The sequence below is a fragment of the Culex pipiens genome, chromosome 3 (assembly GCF_016801865.2).
Source record: "Culex pipiens pallens isolate TS chromosome 3, TS_CPP_V2, whole genome shotgun sequence".
NCBI classification, from domain to species: Eukaryota; Metazoa; Arthropoda; class Insecta; order Diptera; family Culicidae; genus Culex; species Culex pipiens.
The window spans coordinates 177,389,103-177,411,588 of NC_068939.1; the positions used below are offsets into that span (position 1 = coordinate 177,389,103).

Consider the following 22,486-nt stretch of genomic DNA (forward strand, 5'->3'; position numbering starts at 1 on the left):
AAGTAGAACTTTTCAGCATTTATTTTGAAAAGTGTTGCTATTCGATTCTGTTATTTTTGTTACAGATAAGTAGGCTATTTCGTCGTTCAAGAATGACAGGAAAAGTAAGTAATTTCACGACAGAATTGCAAGAAATATATAACACAAATAGTGTAAATCATAAAAGGTAATAAAATACTCACACAGCACGTGCAGAATGATCTGGCTGGTGGCCACCTGGCCGACGCCGTTGTTGGCCGTACAGATGTACGTGCCACCCTTGTGCCGGTCCATGTTCTCGATGACGTACACCGAGGAGGTGAACTGCTCCTCACCTGTCAGAGTTAAACAGCCGCAGAAAAAAAAAGTTCACTTACAAATTCAACCCAAAAAAAACCCATTTCAAAAACTCTCACCGTTGGGCAGCAGGTTGTTCTTCCGGGTCCACGTGATGTTGGGCATCGGATTTCCGGTGGCCGAGCACTCGAGCCGCACCGGCGAACCCTTCCGCACCTGCAGGTGACCACCGGACGTCACGTGGGTGATCTTGGGTGGCACTGAAATGGGAAGAAGAAGAAAAAAACGAAAACTGTTGAGAAACTTTGCTCCGTCGGAGAAAAACTTTTCCCTCAATTCACAGTCGGTCGGAGGGAAATCGATTTTCGGTTTGAGGTTGATGGATGATGGTCGTTTGGCGCTTTTTCGCACACAGAGCTTTTCTCATGCAAATCACGACCGAGAGAGAGAGAGGAAACTCGTGGAAAAACTTTCTCCCCGGGAAAACCATCAATTAGAGGAAATAATTAAATTAAGTATTGTGCAATTTATATCCACCGCCAGCATCACCCTCGAAAAACGAACCGAGACTCACTTTCACAAGTTGAGAGGAAGACTTGGAGTCTCGCAGTTGAGCTGCACAAGTCATCCGGATCTGCTGTACGCCCACGACCGACAAAGTTGGGTTTAACTTTTAAGAAGTAATTAATTTCGAATTAAATTCAAAATTTTTACGCCAACTCATTTGGCTGCGGGATTTCAGAGTTTGACTTTTGCTGGTGAAGTTTTCAGATTTTTTCGAGTGTAATTTGGTCATGGGTTTTTGGAAGGGAAATGATTTGTAATATTTGATTTGGCTGAAACTTTAAGTACAAAGTACTCAATCTGTTTTTAATTTAAAAAATTGAAAATCGATGTTGAAACAAGTTCTAAAACAACACAAGATAAAATACAAAAATACTAAAATACTAAAGTACTAAAATACAAAAATACAAAAATACAAAAATACAAAAATACAAAAATACAAAAATACAAAAATACAAAAATACAAAAATACAAAAATACAAAAATACAAAAATACAAAAATACAAAAATACAAAAATACAAAAATACAAAAATACAAAAATACAAAAATACAAAAATACAAAAATACAAAAATACAAAAATACAAAAATACAAAAATACAAAAATACAAAAATACAAAAATACAAAAATACAAAAATACAAAAATACAAAAATACAAAAATACAAAATACAAAAATACAAAAATACAAAAATACAAAAATACAAAAATACAAAAATACAAAAATACAAAAATACAAAATACAAAAATACAAAAATACAAAAATACAAAAATACAAAAATACAAAAATACAAAAATACAAAAATACAAAAATACAAAAATACAAAAATACAAAAATACAAAAATACAAAAATACAAAAATACAAAAATACAAAAATACAAAAATACAAAAATACAAAAATACAAAAATACAAAAATACAAAAATACAAAAATACAAAAATACAAAAATACAAAAATACAAAAATACAAAAATACAAAAATACAAAAATACAAAAATACAAAAATACAAAAATACAAAAATACAAAAATACAAAAATACAAAAATACAAAAATACAAAAATACAAAAATACAAAAATACAAAAATACAAAAATACAAAAATACAAAAATACAAAAATACAAAAATACAAAAATACAAAAATACAAAAATACAAAAATACAAAAATACAAAAATACAAAAATACAAAAAAATACAAAAATACAAAAATACAAAAATACAAAAATACAAAAATACAAAAATACAAAAATACAAAAATACAAAAATACAAAAATACAAAAATACAAAAATACAAAAATACAAAAATACAAAAATACAAAAATACAAAAATACAAAAATACAAAAATACAAAAATACAAAAATACAAAAATACAAAAAATACAAAAATACAAAAATACAAAAATACAAAAATACAAAAATACAAAAATACAAAAATACAAAAATACAAAAATACAAAAATACAAAAATACAAAAATACAAAAATACAAAAATACAAAAATACAAAAATACAAAAATACAAAAATACAAAAATACAAAAATACAAAAATACAAAAATACAAAAATACAAAAATACAAAAATACAAAAATACAAAAATACAAAAATACAAAAATACAAAAATACAAAAATACAAAAATACAAAAATACAAAAATACAAAAATACAAAAATACAAAAATACAAAAATACAAAAATACAAAAATACAAAAATACAAAAATACAAAAATACAAAAATACAAAAATACAAAAATACAAAAATACAAAAATACAAAAATACAAAAATACAAAAATACAAAAATACAAAAATACAAAAATACAAAAATACAAAAATACAAAAATACAAAAAATACAAAAATACAAAAATACAAAAATACAAAAATACAAAAATACAAAAATACAAAAATACAAAAATACAAAAATACAAAAATACAAAAATACAAAAATACAAAAATACAAAAATACAAAAATACAAAAATACAAAAATACAAAAATACAAAAATACAAAAATACAAAAATACAAAAATACAAAAATACAAAAATACAAAAATACAAAAATACAAAAATACAAAAATACAAAAATACAAAAATACAAAAATACAAAAATACAAAAATACAAAAATACAAAAATACAAAAAATACAAAAATACAAAAATACAAAAATACAAAAATACAAAAATACAAAAATACAAAAATACAAAAATACAAAAATACAAAAATACAAAAATACAAAAAATACAAAAATACAAAAATACAAAAATACAAAAATACAAAAATACAAAAATACAAAAATACAAAAATACAAAAATACAAAAATACAAAAATACAAAAATACAAAAATACAAAAATACAAAAATACAAAAATACAAAAAATACAAAAATACAAAAATACAAAAATACAAAAATACAAAAATACAAAAATACAAAAATACAAAAATACAAAAATACAAAAATACAAAAATACAAAAATACAAAAATACAAAAATACAAAAATACAAAAATACAAAAATACAAAAATACAAAAATACAAAAATACAAAAATACAAAAATACAAAAATACAAAAATACAAAAATACAAAAATACAACAATGCAAAAATTCAAAAATACAACAAAAAACAAAAATACAAAAAAAATATGATTTATTTTTAAAAGAAGAATCTATGATATCCGAGTTATTTTATTCTTTAAACTATGTCCAGGTAACATAAAACAAAGAAATCAGGTATACTGATAAACGCAGCTTCAAAACATGTTTTCTGAATTGATTATAAATATGACAAAAATCAAATCTCTTGATATCATCTCTACACTGATCGATTATGTCAACATGATGATACCCATTTCCCAAGTTCATAAAAACAATCAACATAGAATGATCACAACAACAAAAACGTCAAATTCATTCATTTTTCTAGCACCCTAAAAAAGCTTTCCAAAGCAAACAGAAAACATCTGCCAGAGCGAATTTGCCATTCCGGGTTTGAACAAATTTGAACCGATTCCTCTGAATGTTGTTATTGTTGTAGCAAAACTACGACGGAAAAAAAAGCACAACGACCAGTTCAAATGGACACCATTCAAATGCAGGAAGCGTCCGATTCAAGTTCCTCCTCCACCTTTTTCCCCCCAACCCTCTCCGGCGGCCATCCTTGCGAATGTTATTTGTCCAAACAGAAACTGTGTGTTTCCCTATTCATATTTTTATTTCGGTTCACGGTCCGTTAGGACCGGTCTCCGGTTTTGCATGTCGTTGCTGGGATCGTCACACACAAAAAAAAGCAAACTTGGAACTTAAAATAGAGCCACCAGGATGTCAACCGGAAGTGCAGTCAAGCTTGAGGGGGGGTTACCGTACCCTATTGCTGGTCGTTAAAAATTCAACAAACAGGAATTGAAGCACATTTTTTTGGGGTTGTCTTTAAAATAAATTGATGAAAAGTTTAATTGATTGAAACATTTTGACCGAAACCAACTGTAAACATTCATCCTGATCAAAGTCGTGGAAAATCACAGCAGAAACGAAAACGTCAACAAACGTTGTCCAATTGTCACTCGCCGGGACAACCCGGCATGGCAGGTCAAACAAAGAAAGAAAGGAAAAAAACGGTCCACTTCCGGTTCCCGAAACAGCAGCTGTTGGCCGAGTCTCAATGTTGCACATACACACACAAAAAAGATAGGAGCAAACAACGAGGAAGAGGAACGACGAACAAATACAAAAAATTTAAAAAAAATAACAGAAAAAAAGTGGACCCCGTTGTGTACAATGGCTGTCTCATAAAACTGACAGACGGCGCGACAAAGCTGTGAGGAGAAATCGTGAGCTTCGAGCAAGAGGAGGAAGGACAAAAGTGTCCAACTTCGTGTTTGTGCAAGGAAAATTTACATTTTTATAAACTAATTGGCGAGATAATAGTCGCTCGGCGGAGCAAAGCGTGAAATCTCTTGGGAGGAGGGGGAGCTTTTCCGGCAGAGGGACAGCAAATTTTGACTTGAGGAAGATAAAGGGACATTGTCAAGATTTTTTTTGTATAAACAACGATTTTGAACTTGAAAGAAATTTATTTGCAAATTTCGAATAGTTCTTAAAAGCTGGCAAGGAAATATTATTAAGTTTTGCTTTTTGACTAATAGATTTTACATCTCTTTGTCTGAGGAAAAATTACGTCCTTAAGCTACTGATCACGAGTTTAGGTTTCTTTTTACGATACTTTATCACACTAGGAAGAAATGTTCTTCATTTACGAATTCAAAGCATACAAACTTTTACTCAAAAGCAAAATCACTTTAATTAATCTTCAAATCTGTTATCCTTTTGATACAAAAGAAATTGTTCAAAAATGAATAACAAATAAGGCATAGCATTTCATTTTTGCTAGTTCAAACTTTTTGGATTTTTGATAGAGAATATTTTTAATTACTTATATTTTTTTACTATTTACTGGATAGATTTTAACATTTGTAGGCCAAAGAAACAATATTACGCCCATTTGGCAAATTGATTTATTGTGTAAAAAACTAAATAAAAAAATATCTTTTCTGAATGCCCCTCATCAAAACCTACAACTTTGCCCAAGACACCAAATCGATCAGAAAATTCCTTAAAAAGTTGCAGGGTTTCAAGTAATTACGTACCATTTTTGAACGGACAGCTGCCAACATTGTTTGGGGATTTGTATGGGTGAACCAGTGACACAAAATAGCTTCTTTGGTCATAAGAAAGGCCCCTACAAAGTTTGAGCCAAATCAAAAAATACAAATAAAATCCATTTCCGGTTTTGGTAGAGAATTACTCTTCTCGAAAATTATGTCCGATATTTTTATTTAACTTTGTCCACGAAGAGTAGAACTTGCGATATCTTGAAGACCATTGCTTAAATTTTCAATGTTGAAATTTACACATTTTAAAAATTGGATGCTAGTTCCCAAGAAAATATTTTCAAATGTTTAGATTCAAAAGATTTTGAAACATGCAAAAAAACGCCTAATTTCGATGTTTTTAAATGTTCGGCTAGATTTTTAAATATAAAAAGATATGAAAGAAAGCATTTTTTTTAAACCACTTTTTTCGGAAAGACTTATCATAGGTTGAATAATTGAACCTTATTAGATAACACTGAGAAAAACTGATTTTTCACACAGTCTGATCAACAAAATAAAACAAATTAAAAATTGTAGTATTTTTTTTTTCAGCTTTGCGGCAATATTTGTTGAAGGGCAGTTTTTATTTCTTTATTAAGCATTTTTAAATTTTGTTGAGTCATTTTCGATAGCAAATTTGATTTTGCGTTTTGAAGTGATTTTAAAAATCCTGTCTTTTACAACAAATCAAAGAATTCCAGCGATTAAAGCACTCAATAGGGGGTTTCCTTTGGTATTTTGGATTTTTTTATTATTTAAGAAATTTTTACAATTCCTAAGAAAAAGATTAAGCATCATGTGTATTTGAATTTGAATTCGAAATTTTGGGTTTGATCAGGGCTGAGCTGTACGATTTTGAACTAGTTAGTCGCTGTTGGCGGGTTTAGGGCGCCAATGTTCTTGGCGAGGGCGCTTCTCCTCGTAGGGCGCCTATATTTGTACAAGGGGCGCCAAGTGATGAGCGGGGGGGGGGGGGGGGGTGGAAAATGCTGTTCGTTTTTTGATTACAAAAAAAATAACAGCTACGTTAGCAAATGAAAAAGTGAGTTTCAGAAAGACACATAAATTTTATCCATTTGCCCTTTCCATTAGGTCCCTGCACTAATCATAAAATGTTGTTTGATTATCGGCAAACTGCAACAGTTATTTAGCAACAGTACGAGTATGAATCCCCTATTCGGAAAGGTAATCAATTTTCATACAAACATATTTCATTTAAAATCAACATTATTCTATCTCAAAATAACATTGAAAACTTTATCAAGTTAACATTACTGTACCGTCAGTTTGTCTGACTATGGGTCAAAAAACGATTCACTTCTCATTACTTCTTACGAACAAATCTAATCTAATCTATCTAATCTAATCTAATTACTTCTAACGAACAAAAACAATTTACATGATAGCGAAAAAGCGAAGGATTGATCTTAGATAGTTTACTAACATTTTCCAAAAATATGATGGAATTTGATGAATCGTTTAAAAATTGAAACTAAAATAATGCTCTAATACGAAGCAATGATCAAAACAAGTAACTCAGCAGTGTTACTCTTTCAAAGGAATCGACCCATTTCAAAGAACATATTAGGCGTCATCCATAAAGTATGTCACGCTAAATCGGGCGATTTTTAACCCCCCCTCCCCCCCATGTCACACTTTGTCACGCTTCATATTACCCCCCCTATAAAAGTACGTCACATAACATGACCCCCCCCCCCCCTCCCCCAGCCAATAGAAAAATCTTATTTAAAAAAACGAAGTTATCTTATTTCAAGTTGTTTTTATTTCATTGTTATAACAATATAATATCATCGTTTCAGCAGTCAACGCAAATCAATCTAGCAATGCTAATCTTCACCCCAAGGATTTAGCAGATGTTTTTCGATATCAATTATGGGATATGAATCGTTTAAGTTCTCAACACCTTCTGCCCAATCCATGGGGATACCAGTGAGATCAACTGTATCACTATCCAGCCAGTCAAGATCACCGCCGTCCGCTGTCGCCACTAATAGCTCATTTCGTCGTCTGGTCACGACACGCTTGGAACGAATCTTCTTCGTCGCTGCCGTAACTTTGTGCTCTTTTTTATGCTCCTTAAGCATAACTAGAGACGCATGGTACAGTCCACAGGTCGTACAGATCCGATCGTTGACCAGATTGGTCTGAGAAGGGCAAAACAGATCATACGGGATTTTCTTGAACCCAAGATAAGATTTTGGTAGGATCTTCGAAACGTCGAGTGAAATGGCGACAAACAAAGATGGAAAGTGTTGGTGGTCATCCTTTCCTGCCGCTTTTAGTCCATCGGACGAGTGGATAAGCGGAATTGGTGGAGGAAGAAACCGTCCAGGAAGTACCGTCGACAAAGAGCTTCGCAGTGGCGAACAGCAGGATCTGAAATAAAATGCAAAAAAATGTTTTAATTATTATTGTTTTAAATTAATATATGCTAAATTTACCTATTATCACACTTCACAATCTGGAGCATGTATTGGCTGGTTCGAACGTGGTTCGAAAACCAGCATTGGTCCAACGATTCGGGGTCAACTTCTGACGCTTCTGGCTCAATAAATTCAGCAACCGTCGGATATCCATCAATGATCAGCCCACCCCAAACCTCCGCAAGCGTTTTTCCAGCGAACTTGAAATTCTGCCGCTCCAAATGTTCATCTGTGGTCCGCATTTGTGAGTCTAGATGTGATCCATAATGATCGTGAGGGAGGATTAGACCTGCTAGCTCTCGGCTTAACGGGGACATCCGTCTTTCGACCCGGTTGAAGGCACTTCTTCCCGGCGCGTTAGTCGCGATGAATATGGCATCAAGGTTATGTTCAAGAAAGTGGTGGATGGCGACCTGAATAACCTTGCGATAGCGCGGGTTTTCGTCAGGCCCACCATCCACCACAATCACAACCACGGGTTTGATGATCCCATCATGACGCAAGATCGGCGCAAATTCTTCCAGCTCGGTCAATCGTTTGAAATCCAGTGCATGAGAATACGCGGTTGACGACGAGTGCTTTCCGGAGCGGATTCCAACGTATGTCGGACCGGAATACCCAACAGCCTCCGGCTTTCCCAATCCATTTTTCTTGATAATTATTCCAGCGGTGACTGATGGGATAAGCTTGTGTCGCTGTGCGACGACCCAGTTGTGGTCTGGAAGTTTAACTCGGTATTCGATGTGCATCAAGAATGGGGACTGTTTGTTTGCGGCTGTTAAACCGATTACAACTCGCGCTTTGTCGTCCTGGCTTAGAAATGCAACCTCTTCCGGTCCTAGCAGTGAAGAGAGCTCTTCCAGAGACCGAATTGTAGACGTGCAAAATCGACCATCTGAATGATCATGGTGCTTGGTGTTAGTGGCTTTTTGCAGTTTGACCGGAACTGGATTGACGTGACGTCCCCCTTCCGCAGTGTTCGATCTACGTGGCAGCAATCGTAAGTAGGTTGCAGATCTACTCAGCTTGAAACCTTGGTGGAACAGCGCATCTTTGAGTTCGTCCAATGTATGAATACTTCGAATCGCTTCAAACTGTCGCTTGTCCTGAGCCGCCGAACCGTAGATCGCGATATCACAGATGGCCTTCAATAAATCTGTTTGCTGCTCTTCCAGGCGTGGACGGCCGATGTTTGATCTTACTGACAGGAACTTGGCTGAGAATATAAACATATTTTATTTTAGAGGTGTAAAAACCCAGCTTTTTGCCTTCCTCACTGAGGTAAGGCTATAATCCTGCTCTAAAAATGAACTTTGTATAAAAACGTCGTAGACCCACCTTCATGTATACATATCGACTCAGAATCGAAAACTGAACAAATGTCTGTGTGTATATGTGTGTGTATGTGTGTGTGTATGTGTGTGTGTATGTGTGTGTGTGTATGTGTGTGTGTATGTGTGTGTGTATGTATGTATGTGACCAACAAACTAGCTCATGTTTCTCGGCACTGGCTGAACCGATTTGACCCGAACCTGTTGCATTCGACTTGGTTTAGGGTCCCATAGATCGAGTTTTATACAGATTGAAGTTTCGATAAGTAGTTCAAAAGTTATGTATAAAAATGTGTTTTCACATATATCTGGATCACACTTAAATGTATGTAAACTATGTCCGGATCCACCATCCGACCCATCGTTAGTTAGGTTATCAAAAGACCTTTCCAACGAGTCCAAAACATTGAAGATCTGGCAACCCTGTCTCTCGATATGGCCACTTAAGTGATATTGATGTACTTTTTGGAAGCCGGATCTCACTTAAATGTATGTAAACTATGTCCGGCTCCACCATCCGACCCATCGTTGGTTAGGTTATCAAAAGACCTTTCCAACGAGTCCAAAACATTGGCAACCCTGTCTCGAGATATGGTCACTTAAGTGACATTTATGTACTTTTTTGAAGCCGGATCTCACTTAAATGTATGTAAACTATGTCCGGATCCACACTCCAACACATCGTTGGTTAGGTTATCAAAAGACCTTTCCAACGAGTCCAAAACATTGAAGATCTGGCAACCCTGTCTCGAGATATGGTCACTTAAGTGACATTTATGTACTTTTTTGAAGCCGGATCTCACTTAAATGTATGTAAACTATGTCCGGATCCTCCATTTGACCCATCGTTGGATAGGTTATCAAAAGACCTTTCTAACGAGTCCAAAACATTGAAGATCTGGCAACCCTGTCTCGAGATATGGTCACTTAAGTGACATTTATGTACTTTTTTGAAGCCGGATCTCACTTAAATGTATGTAAACTATGTCCGGATCCACTATCCGACACATCGTTGGTTAGGTTATCAAAAGACCTTTCCAACGAGTCCAAAACATTGAAGATCTGGCAACCCTGTCTCGAGATATGGCCACTTAAGTGATATCGATGTACTTTTTGGAAGCCGGATCTTAAAAATAGATGAAATTTGTATACAACCCCATCATATCAGTCATTGTTGGTAATGAGTAAGGAAGGCTCCAACCACATAGGTGGATTAAGTAAGTTTTTAACTTACCTGCTTCAATCCCGCAGATTCGCGCTCTTTCATCCGCAGCACTTGGGCTGTAACCTCGTTCAGCTCTTCCGAGATTTTCTGCTGGACTGGCGCAGGTCGCTTCAAACAGCTCGCGGAACTTGGCTGCGCTATTTTTGCTTCGCCTTTTTGGCTCGACTGTCCGGACCCCGATGCTCCATGTTCCGATGGAGACGCCCTCGACTGCGATACCGCAGGTGTTGGGCTAGCAGCGCTTGCAGCCTTCCCCCAGAACTTCATTAAAGCTCCCTGCCGTCCAAGCGCCAGCGCTTCAAGCTGCTGAATTTTTGACCTTACGAGTTCCGGAAGTTTGTCCTTCGGTTCAGATGTTTTGAGCTGGTTCCAAAAGAGGATCGCCTCTGCTTGGCACGCAGATTTCTTCTTCTCGGGATACGCTTTAACGAAAGCCTTGAAAAGGTCACCAAACATTTCGTTGTGGTCCATTTTTAAGTCGTTCTTTGCACTTGGTTTAAAAAAACTTCCGCTCAATTTGCGCCGCACACGTCAAAAGAACAGTTGAAAATTTAAAATTGTAGCTGTCAACTGAGTACACTCTCAATGAAGCATACTAATAATCTGACGAAACTCATGAAAATTCAAAAATTCTATCGAGAAATTAAAAAGAGAGATGTGAGTCGGTAACATGGAGTTAAACTTTCGCAACTGTCATGGTAAACTTCACAGAAGCTTGACAGAAACTTTAACTCCATGTTGCACTTTTAATTTCTCGATAATCGTGTGTATTGATTTCACACGCTTAAACCGTGTACTTAGAATCAAGTTTGCACAAACCTATTTTTGAGTTGGCTACGGATGCGTTTTAGAATTGCTTTCTATTTCAAGCTTTTTGGCATTGCGGTTGGTTGTTTAGGACAAATTAAAAGAAAAATAAATCTAACGGTACGTCACGCTGATCTGAACCCCCCCTCCCCCCCTTGTCACACTTTGTCACGCTTCGCCAAACCCCCTCCCCCCCCTAAGAGCGTGACGTACTTTATGGATGACGCCTTAGAAGGTTGATTTTTTGAAAAATCATTTTTGGTGAAAACTGTACCCCACATATATAAAGCTGCCAAAATCGCGGGTTTTGTTCTTGGAATGTGATATTTCAGATGTATCCTACTCTACCCTTTAAACATAATTAAGTTTCATTAAAAAGACTGAGGAATTGCAAATTCCATAAAAAAAAATCATTTTGACCAGATTGCACCCCTACTAAAGGTAGTTTTATTAATGATTTGGCAAAAATAGCCACTCCAGCCGCAATAAATTAAATCATCGCAGCGAACAAAAAATATTTCAAACACAGATCAGACCCTGATATACCATAACACCGGTCATTGTATGCTAGCGATGCATAAAACGAACAGTGTGAACAGAGCGAACAGCAACGTAGCAGCATCTAGAAAAAGGAAAGAATCATCAAAACGGAACACGTTGAAGAGCACTGCTAGTTGATTCAAAACAAACGCGGCAGCGTTTCGCGGCGCAACTTGGCAACTTAGCAAATTTGCAAAATGCAAAGTTTCTCTTGGGCCCTGTTGAGGGCGCCAAATGGTTTAAGGAGGGCGACATTTTTGTTAAAGAACTTGTTAGTCGACGACTAACCTCGACTAACCTACAGCTCAGCCCTGATCTCCCTTAGGCTCTTTTTTTTTTTAATTTGCAAAAATGGCATTTTGGGCGCCCTGGGGCTTCCTGAGGGGGCGCTTTATCTTTTTCAAAAAGGCGCAGCACAAATCGGCAACTTGGCAAATTTGCAAAATGCAAAGTTTCTCTTGGGCCCTGTTGAGGGCGCCAAATGGTTTAAGGAGGGCGACATTTTTGTTAAAGAACTTGTTAGTCGACGACTAACCTCGACTAACCTACAGCTCAGCCCTGATCTCCCTTAGGCTCTTTTTTTTTTAATTTGCAAAAATGGCATTTTGGGCGCCCTGGGGCTTCCTGAGGGGGCGCTTTATCTTTTTCAAAAAGGCGCAGCACAAATCGGCAACTTGGCAAATTTGCAAAATGCAAAGTTTCTCTTGGGCCCTGTTGAGGGCGCCAAATGGTTTAAGGAGGGCGACATTTTTGTTAAAGAACTTGTTAGTCGACGACTAACCTCGACTAACCTACAGCTCAGCCCTGATCTCCCTTAGGCTCTTTTTTTTTTTAATTTGCAAAAATGGCATTTTGGGCGCCCTGGGGCTTCCTGAGGGGGCGCTTTATCTTTTTCAAAAAGGCGCAGCACAAATCGGCAACTTGGCAAATTTGCAAAATGCAAAGTTTCTCTTGGGCCCTGTTGAGGGCGCCAAATGGTTTAAGGAGGGCGACATTTTTGTTAAAGAACTTGTTAGTCGACGACTAACCTCGACTAACCTACAGCTCAGCCCTGATCTCCCTTAGGCTCTTTTTTTTTTAATTTGCAAAAATGGCATTTTGGGCGCCCTGGGGCTTCCTGAGGGGGCGCTTTATCTTTTTCAAGAAGGCGCAGCACAAATCGGCAACTTGGCAAATTTGCAAAATGCAAAGTTTCTCTTGGGCCCTGTTGAGGGCGCCAAATGGTTTAAGGAGGGCGACATTTTTGTTAAAGAACTTGTTAGTCGACGACTAACCTCGACTAACCTACAGCTCAGCCCTGATCTCCCTTAGGCTCTTTTTTTTTTAATTTGCAAAAATGGCATTTTGGGCGCCCTGGGGCTTCCTGAGGGGGCGCTTTATCTTTTTCAAGAAGGCGCAGCACAAATCGGCAACTTGGCAAATTTGCAAAATGCAAAGTTTCTCTTGGGCCCTGTTGAGGGCGCCAAATGGTTTAAGGAGGGCGACATTTTTGTTAAAGAACTTGTTAGTCGACGACTAACCTCGACTAACCTACAGCTCAGCCCTGATCTCCCTTAGGCTCTTTTTTTTTTAATTTGCAAAAATGGCATTTTGGGCGCCCTGGGGCTTCCTGAGGGGGCGCTTTATCTTTTTCAAGAAGGCGCAGCACAAATCGGCAACTTGGCAAATTTGCAAAATGCAAAGTTTCTCTTGGGCCCTGTTGAGGGCGCCAAATGGTTTAAGGAGGGCGACATTTTTGTTAAAGAACTTGTTAGTCGACGACTAACCTCGACTAACCTACAGCTCAGCCCTGATCTCCCTTAGGCTCTTTTTTTTTTAATTTGCAAAAATGGCATTTTGGGCGCCCTGGGGCTTCCTGAGGGGGCGCTTTATCTTTTTCAAGAAGGCGCAGCACAAATCGGCAACTTGGCAAATTTGCAAAATGCAAAGTTTCTCTTGGGCCCTGTTGAGGGCGCCAAATGGTTTAAGGAGGGCGACATTTTTGTTAAAGAACTTGTTAGTCGACGACTAACCTCGACTAACCTACAGCTCAGCCCTGATCTCCCTTAGGCTCTTTTTTTTTTAATTTGCAAAAATGGCATTTTGGGCGCCCTGGGGCTTCCTGAGGGGGCGCTTTATCTTTTTCAAGAAGGCGCAGCACAAATCGGCAACTTGGCAAATTTGCAAAATGCAAAGTTTCTCTTGGGCCCTGTTGAGGGCGCCAAATGGTTTAAGGAGGGCGACATTTTTGTTAAAGAACTTGTTAGTCGACGACTAACCTCGACTAACCTACAGCTCAGCCCTGATCTCCCTTAGGCTCTTTTTTTTTTAATTTGCAAAAATGGCATTTTGGGCGCCCTGGGGCTTCCTGAGGGGGCGCTTTATCTTTTTCAAGAAGGCGCAGCACAAATCGGCAACTTGGCAAATTTGCAAAATGCAAAGTTTCTCTTGGGCCCTGTTGAGGGCGCCAAATGGTTTAAGGAGGGCGACATTTTTGTTAAAGAACTTGTTAGTCGACGACTAACCTCGACTAACCTACAGCTCAGCCCTGATCTCCCTTAGGCTCTTTTTTTTTTAATTTGCAAAAATGGCATTTTGGGCGCCCTGGGGCTTCCTGAGGGGGCGCTTTATCTTTTTCAAGAAGGCGCAGCACAAATCGGCAACTTGGCAAATTTGCAAAATGCAAAGTTTCTCTTGGGCCCTGTTGAGGGCGCCAAATGGTTTAAGGAGGGCGACATTTTTGTTAAAGAACTTGTTAGTCGACGACTAACCTCGACTAACCTACAGCTCAGCCCTGATCTCCCTTAGGCTCTTTTTTTTTTAATTTGCAAAAATGGCATTTTGGGCGCCCTGGGGCTTCCTGAGGGGGCGCTTTATCTTTTTCAAGAAGGCGCAGCACAAATCGGCAACTTGGCAAATTTGCAAAATGCAAAGTTTCTCTTGGGCCCTGTTGAGGGCGCCAAATGGTTTAAGGAGGGCGACATTTTTGTTAAAGAACTTGTTAGTCGACGACTAACCTCGACTAACCTACAGCTCAGCCCTGATCTCCCTTAGGCTCTTTTTTTTTTAATTTGCAAAAATGGCATTTTGGGCGCCCTGGGGCTTCCTGAGGGGGCGCTTTATCTTTTTCAAGAAGGCGCAGCACAAATCGGCAACTTGGCAAATTTGCAAAATGCAAAGTTTCTCTTGGGCCCTGTTGAGGGCGCCAAATGGTTTAAGGAGGGCGACATTTTTGTTAAAGAACTTGTTAGTCGACGACTAACCTCGACTAACCTACAGCTCAGCCCTGATCTCCCTTAGGCTCTTTTTTTTTTAATTTGCAAAAATGGCATTTTGGGCGCCCTGGGGCTTCCTGAGGGGGCGCTTTATCTTTTTCAAGAAGGCGCAGCACAAATCGGCAACTTGGCAAATTTGCAAAATGCAAAGTTTCTCTTGGGCCCTGTTGAGGGCGCCAAATGGTTTAAGGAGGGCGACATTTTTGTTAAAGAACTTGTTAGTCGACGACTAACCTCGACTAACCTACAGCTCAGCCCTGATCTCCCTTAGGCTCTTTTTTTTTTAATTTGCAAAAATGGCATTTTGGGCGCCCTGGGGCTTCCTGAGGGGGCGCTTTATCTTTTTCAAAAAGGCGCAGCACAAATCGGCAACTTGGCAAATTTGCAAAATGCAAAGTTTCTCTTGGGCCCTGTTGAGGGCGCCAAATGGTTTAAGGAGGGCGACATTTTTGTTAAAGAACTTGTTAGTCGACGACTAACCTCGACTAACCTACAGCTCAGCCCTGATCTCCCTTAGGCTCTTTTTTTTTTAATTTGCAAAAATGGCATTTTGGGCGCCCTGGGGCTTCCTGAGGGGGCGCTTTATCTTTTTCAAAAAGGCGCAGCACAAATCGGCAACTTGGCAAATTTGCAAAATGCAAAGTTTCTCTTGGGCCCTGTTGAGGGCGCCAAATGGTTTAAGGAGGGCGACATTTTTGTTAAAGAACTTGTTAGTCGACGACTAACCTCGACTAACCTACAGCTCAGCCCTGATCTCCCTTAGGCTCTTTTTTTTTTTAATTTGCAAAAATGGCATTTTGGGCGCCCTGGGGCTTCCTGAGGGGGCGCTTTATCTTTTTCAAAAAGGCGCAGCACAAATCGGCAACTTGGCAAATTTGCAAAATGCAAAGTTTCTCTTGGGCCCTGTTGAGGGCGCCAAATGGTTTAAGGAGGGCGACATTTTTGTTAAAGAACTTGTTAGTCGACGACTAACCTCGACTAACCTACAGCTCAGCCCTGATCTCCCTTAGGCTCTTTTTTTTTTAATTTGCAAAAATGGCATTTTGGGCGCCCTGGGGCTTCCTGAGGGGGCGCTTTATCTTTTTCAAAAAGGCGCAGCACAAATCGGCAACTTGGCAAATTTGCAAAATGCAAAGTTTCTCTTGGGCCCTGTTGAGGGCGCCAAATGGTTTAAGGAGGGCGACATTTTTGTTAAAGAACTTGTTAGTCGACGACTAACCTCGACTAACCTACAGCTCAGCCCTGATCTCCCTTAGGCTCTTTTTTTTTTAATTTGCAAAAATGGCATTTTGGGCGCCCTGGGGCTTCCTGAGGGGGCGCTTTATCTTTTTCAAAAAGGCGCAGCACAAATCGGCAACTTGGCAAATTTGCAAAATGCAAAGTTTCTCTTGGGCCCTGTTGAGGGCGCCAAATGGTTTAAGGAGGGCGACATTTTTGTTAAAGAACTTGTTAGTCGACGACTAACCTCGACTAACCTACAGCTCAGCCCTGATCTCCCTTAGGCTCTTTTTTTTTTAATTTGCAAAAATGGCATTTTGGGCGCCCTGGGGCTTCCTGAGGGGGCGCTTTATCTTTTTCAAGAAGGCGCAGCACAAATCGGCAACTTGGCAAATTTGCAAAATGCAAAGTTTCTCTTGGGCCCTGTTGAGGGCGCCAAATGGTTTAAGGAGGGCGACATTTTTGTTAAAGAACTTGTTAGTCGACGACTAACCTCGACTAACCTACAGCTCAGCCCTGATCTCCCTTAGGCTCTTTTTTTTTTTAATTTGCAAAAATGGCATTTTGGGCGCCCTGGGGCTTCCTGAGGGGGCGCTTTATCTTTTTCAAAAAGGCGCAGCACAAATCGGCAACTTGGCAAATTTGCAAAATGCAAAGTTTCTCTTGGGCCCTGTTGAGGGCGCCAAATGGTTTAAGGAGGGCGACATTTTTGTTAAAGAACTTGTTAGTCGACGACTAACCTCGACTAACCTACAGCTCAGCCCTGATCTCCCTTAGGCTCTTTTTTTTTTAATTTGCAAAAATGGCATTTTGGGCGCCCTGGGGCTTCCTGAGGGGGCGCTTTATCTTTTTCAAAAAGGCGCAGCACAAATCGGCAACTTGGCAAATTTGCAAAATGCAAAGTTTCTCTTGGGCCCTGTTGAGGGCGCCAAATGGTTTAAGGAGGGCGACATTTTTGTTAAAGAACTTGTTAGTCGACGACTAACCTCGACTAACCTACAGCTCAGCCCTGATCTCCCTTAGGCTCTTTTTTTTTTAATTTGCAAAAATGGCATTTTGGGCGCCCTGGGGCTTCCTGAGGGGGCGCTTTATCTTTTTCAAGAAGGCGCAGCACAAATCGGCAACTTGGCAAATTTGCAAAATGCAAAGTTTCTCTTGGGCCCTGTTGAGGGCGCCAAATGGTTTAAGGAGGGCGACATTTTTGTTAAAGAACTTGTTAGTCGACGACTAACCTCGACTAACCTACAGCTCAGCCCTGATCTCCCTTAGGCTCTTTTTTTTTTAATTTGCAAAAATGGCATTTTGGGCGCCCTGGGGCTTCCTGAGGGGGCGCTTTATCTTTTTCAAGAAGGCGCAGCACAAATCGGCAACTTGGCAAATTTGCAAAATGCAAAGTTTCTCTTGGGCCCTGTTGAGGGCGCCAAATGGTTTAAGGAGGGCGACATTTTTGTTAAAGAACTTGTTAGTCGACGACTAACCTCGACTAACCTACAGCTCAGCCCTGATCTCCCTTAGGCTCTTTTTTTTTTAATTTGCAAAAATGGCATTTTGGGCGCCCTGGGGCTTCCTGAGGGGGCGCTTTATCTTTTTCAAGAAGGCGCAGCACAAATCGGCAACTTGGCAAATTTGCAAAATGCAAAGTTTCTCTTGGGCCCTGTTGAGGGCGCCAAATGGTTTAAGGAGGGCGACATTTTTGTTAAAGAACTTGTTAGTCGACGACTAACCTCGACTAACCTACAGCTCAGCCCTGATCTCCCTTAGGCTCTTTTTTTTTTAATTTGCAAAAATGGCATTTTGGGCGCCCTGGGGCTTCCTGAGGGGGCGCTTTATCTTTTTCAAGAAGGCGCAGCACAAATCGGCAACTTGGCAAATTTGCAAAATGCAAAGTTTCTCTTGGGCCCTGTTGAGGGCGCCAAATGGTTTAAGGAGGGCGACATTTTTGTTAAAGAACTTGTTAGTCGACGACTAACCTCGACTAACCTACAGCTCAGCCCTGATCTCCCTTAGGCTCTTTTTTTTTTAATTTGCAAAAATGGCATTTTGGGCGCCCTGGGGCTTCCTGAGGGGGCGCTTTATCTTTTTCAAGAAGGCGCAGCACAAATCGGCAACTTGGCAAATTTGCAAAATGCAAAGTTTCTCTTGGGCCCTGTTGAGGGCGCCAAATGGTTTAAGGAGGGCGACATTTTTGTTAAAGAACTTGTTAGTCGACGACTAACCTCGACTAACCTACAGCTCAGCCCTGATCTCCCTTAGGCTCTTTTTTTTTTAATTTGCAAAAATGGCATTTTGGGCGCCCTGGGGCTTCCTGAGGGGGCGCTTTATCTTTTTCAAGAAGGCGCAGCACAAATCGGCAACTTGGCAAATTTGCAAAATGCAAAGTTTCTCTTGGGCCCTGTTGAGGGCGCCAAATGGTTTAAGGAGGGCGACATTTTTGTTAAAGAACTTGTTAGTCGACGACTAACCTCGACTAACCTACAGCTCAGCCCTGATCTCCCTTAGGCTCTTTTTTTTTTAATTTGCAAAAATGGCATTTTGGGCGCCCTGGGGCTTCCTGAGGGGGCGCTTTATCTTTTTCAAGAAGGCGCAGCACAAATCGGCAACTTGGCAAATTTGCAAAATGCAAAGTTTCTCTTGGGCCCTGTTGAGGGCGCCAAATGGTTTAAGGAGGGCGACATTTTTGTTAAAGAACTTGTTAGTCGACGACTAACCTCGACTAACCTACAGCTCAGCCCTGATCTCCCTTAGGCTCTTTTTTTTTTAATTTGCAAAAATGGCATTTTGGGCGCCCTGGGGCTTCCTGAGGGGGCGCTTTATCTTTTTCAAGAAGGCGCAGCACAAATCGGCAACTTGGCAAATTTGCAAAATGCAAAGTTTCTCTTGGGCCCTGTTGAGGGCGCCAAATGGTTTAAGGAGGGCGACATTTTTGTTAAAGAACTTGTTAGTCGACGACTAACCTCGACTAACCTACAGCTCAGCCCTGGGTTTGATTTCCGAAATTTTTCAGGATTGCATTTGAGCAACTCTCGCTGAAACCGTCCCACTAGATGCACATGTTCTCAAATCGTTACGGCAATGTTCTCATTCGATTCAGCGCACCAAAAAACCATATAAACAACCTTCGAACCAATGAAAATGTCAGCCGTTAGCCACCTGTAAATAAAAACTTGTTTTGAACAATGGATTTTTTCGAAAAAATGCCCTAATTTGAAGAAATGATATCTCCCAAAATACATTACCAAACATCAAAAACTTATATATCGTTGGAAAGGTAATCGCGAGGGCTTTCTATCGCACTTTGATAAACATTTAAAAAAATATTTTTTCAAGTGTAATTTTAAGGATTTTTGGGAAACTTACTCTTAATTTTGAATTTTGACCGTGTTCGCAACCACTTATCGTTACGAAACCATTTTCATTCGAAAGATTGGACGATTTTGCAGAAAATTGACTTGAGAAAAGTAGTGTAATGAAATAGTTTTCGTATAGTTATTAAAGGATGAAAGAAATTGGTCAATTTTCAGTTAAAAATAATCAAAGCTCAGACTTCAGAAATGAGCCTTATTTACAGGCAAAACAAAGCAAGATTGTATTGGAGCCGAATGTACAGTCATCTGAGGCAAATCTGGACATATAGGATGAATAGGGACAGTTATTTCAACTATGCTTTCACTCATTAGATCATATTTTTAATTTGTTGATGTATAAGCATACATAAACAAACAAGTTTCTAAATTTTAAGATTTTATGTACTCTGAAAACTAATGTCCTTACTTAGACTGTAGTCTCGATTCGCCACATTTCACTGAAGTTATATTTTATGTACAGAATTTGTTTTAGGAAGGTATACTTTATTTATAATCGTGCACATAAAAGTGCAAAGTTGAAATCACTATTTTTGATCAAGTTAACATTTGGTGGGGCTTTTGATACCATCAAAACAAGCAAGAAACTCGATTTTCGTCCAAATCGGACTACGTTGGGATTCATTCGACTTTAATTTTAATTGCTCTAAATATGAAAAACAAAAGTTTTCAAAGTTAAAGTTTTCATTTGCGCAACACAAATACACTGAAAATAGTTTTAATTGAAAAACAGACTACACCTATTGATTCTACGTAAAATTATCTTTCTAGTGAATGCTGGCTCCACTTTGTACGGCTTGCGGTTTTAGAGACATAGCAGTTTGAAAATGAAGGTTTTTTAACATTGTTTGCAGAAAAAGCGAAACTTTAGGGTGGTGTCAAATAAAAGGGCGTAGTCCGATTTGGACGAAAATCGAGTTTCTTGCTTGTTTTGATGGTATCAAAAGCCCCACCAAATGTTAACTTGATCAAAAATATTGATTTCAACTTTGCACTTTTATGTGCACGATTATAAATAAAGTATACCTTCCTAAAACAAATTCCGAACATAAAATATAACTTCAGTAAAATGTGGCGAATCGAGACTACCATCTAAGTAAGGACATTAGTTTTCAGAGTACATAAAATCTTAAAATTTAGAAACTTGTTTAAATGTTTAAAATAATTCATTTTTTTAATCTTTGTTTATGATGGAGGCAAAAATAAATTAAAAAAAGACATTAAAATGCCCTTTTTTATAATTTTCCAGCTTAAAAGAAAATTTTCGTTATAAATTTATTAATAAAATTCCTAAAAATGCATAAGGCCTGATGAAACAATTGTAAATGTTATATATTCTAGGACTCATAGTAAAACATGTGTCAATTTGCAAAGTTTAAAATTTGAAGCTGGCATTTTCTGACATTAAAGCTGAACCCATTCTCAATTTTTTTTATCTGATATCATAATTGGAATTGCTTTGGCATTTTTCCAACTACTGTGAAAATATACCGAATTAAATCGCCAATCTCACCAGCGATTTTATTTCATTCAAATCAGTATTTTAAAAGTACTCTGGAAAAAAATCTTGGTAATCAATAATCTGAATTTCTTTTGAAATTTGGTTTGGACTCACAAAATTTCAGTTCAAATTATAAGTAAAAAAATGGAAATTCAAATTAAAGAAAAAACAATCATCACCTTTTAAAGAAGGATTTTCTCATTGAGGTTTCTCAACAACCTTATTTATTGTATTGTGCTTCGTTGGTTTTCACCAATCATGTTCAGTTTATATGTCACTTGGCATATACATTTAATCAAAACAGTTTACACACGAATATTGTGAATTGTTTTGTACTCCTCTTGCACAAAACCAATTAAATATGTTTCTTTTTCCTTCCATTATGCCTATAATCTTATTGTTATTGCGTTGATGGATTCTGGGAAGGTACATGCTCATTTAGCAATAAGCCGTCATTATGCTTTTAATGGAAATTTATTACACAACACACCCGAACAAAATTGGAAATGCATTTTCCACCAACCCCGCAAAAAAAAGCACAACAGAAACTTCTTTTCTTCGGAAAAAATAAATAAATGAATCCCCGAAAAAAATCATGAAAAGACGAAAAAACTCCATTAATTATGCGGTCCGTCATGATATTGTTTGACTTTGGCTACCTTTCACACGGGGTGACTTTGTGTGCTGGGTTCACCGTCAACGAACCCCCGCGGGGGCCACAATCTCGGAGCGCTCGCAGAGTGAAGGGAAGCACTTGCTTTGAGTTTTCCATTAGAATTTCCATTCATTTGCTGGCCAGGTCGTCCTCAGCTCTCAATGGCTGCTCGTACGGTGTGGCGAATGAAAGTGTGAGGACGATGGGGAAGGCAAAAGAATATCCGAAATTGCGATGCGGTTCACGTTTTGGGGGTGATTTTTTTCCCTGTTCGTTGACTGGGTGAAGATATTGACGGAGGTTGAAATGTTAGATGTAATCTTAATTTTGCTTTTAACAAACGTTACTAGGGTTTTATTATACATTAGGTTTAAAAATCTTAGACAATAAAGAAATTCTCAGCTGTTTTTATTTTCAAAAAATCAATGCATTATTATTTTATCTTTAAAACCCTGATGATTCAAAGTTGTGATAAAAACCAATTTAATGATAAAAAACTTTGTTTAAAATGTTTCAAATATTTTTTTTAAATTCAGATTTTAAAAAATTGGTCTTCAAAAAACTTCCTTTTGATGATTTGTTTAATACCATTAAAAAATCAATTTAGAAAAAACTCAGTAGTTTTTCCTTTCGAATTTATGAAAATTCATTTTTTTAAAGCCAGCTAAGTTGATTTTT

At 38.1% G+C, this 22,486-nt stretch overlaps 2 protein-coding genes across 2 annotated transcripts in view; both read right to left on the reverse strand.

The window, feature by feature from the left end:
* The window catches only part of LOC120432351 (hemicentin-1-like), a 295,990-nt gene that overhangs the window by 39,453 nt on the left and 234,051 nt on the right, over positions 1 to 22,486 (reverse strand). The window contains exons 5-6 of the mRNA XM_039597537.2: positions 396 to 536; positions 183 to 314 (exon numbers count right to left, since the gene is read on the reverse strand). Of these exons, the coding sequence (XP_039453471.1) occupies positions 183 to 314; positions 396 to 536 (273 nt within the window). The remainder of the gene's footprint in view (positions 1 to 182; positions 315 to 395; positions 537 to 22,486) is intronic.
* Positions 7,201 to 9,924, reverse strand: LOC120432352 (uncharacterized). Its single transcript, XM_039597538.2, has 2 exons — positions 7,934 to 9,924; positions 7,201 to 7,868 (listed from the first exon to the last, which is right to left on the reverse strand). Exons 1-2 carry the CDS (start codon positions 9,145 to 9,147, stop codon positions 7,319 to 7,321), a joined length of 1,764 nt encoding a protein of 587 aa, XP_039453472.1. The 5' UTR covers positions 9,148 to 9,924; the 3' UTR covers positions 7,201 to 7,318.

Bases quoted from the DNA above. Each gene is read 5' to 3' on its own strand.
- LOC120432352 (XM_039597538.2), bottom strand. From the start codon at position 9,147: ATGTTTATATTCTCAGCCAAGTTCCTGTCAGTAAGATCAAACATCGGC. The intron at 7,869-7,933 runs GTAAATTTAGCA...ATTTTATTTCAG, and splicing joins ATTGTGAAGTGTGATAATAG to ATCCTGCTGTTCGCCACTGC.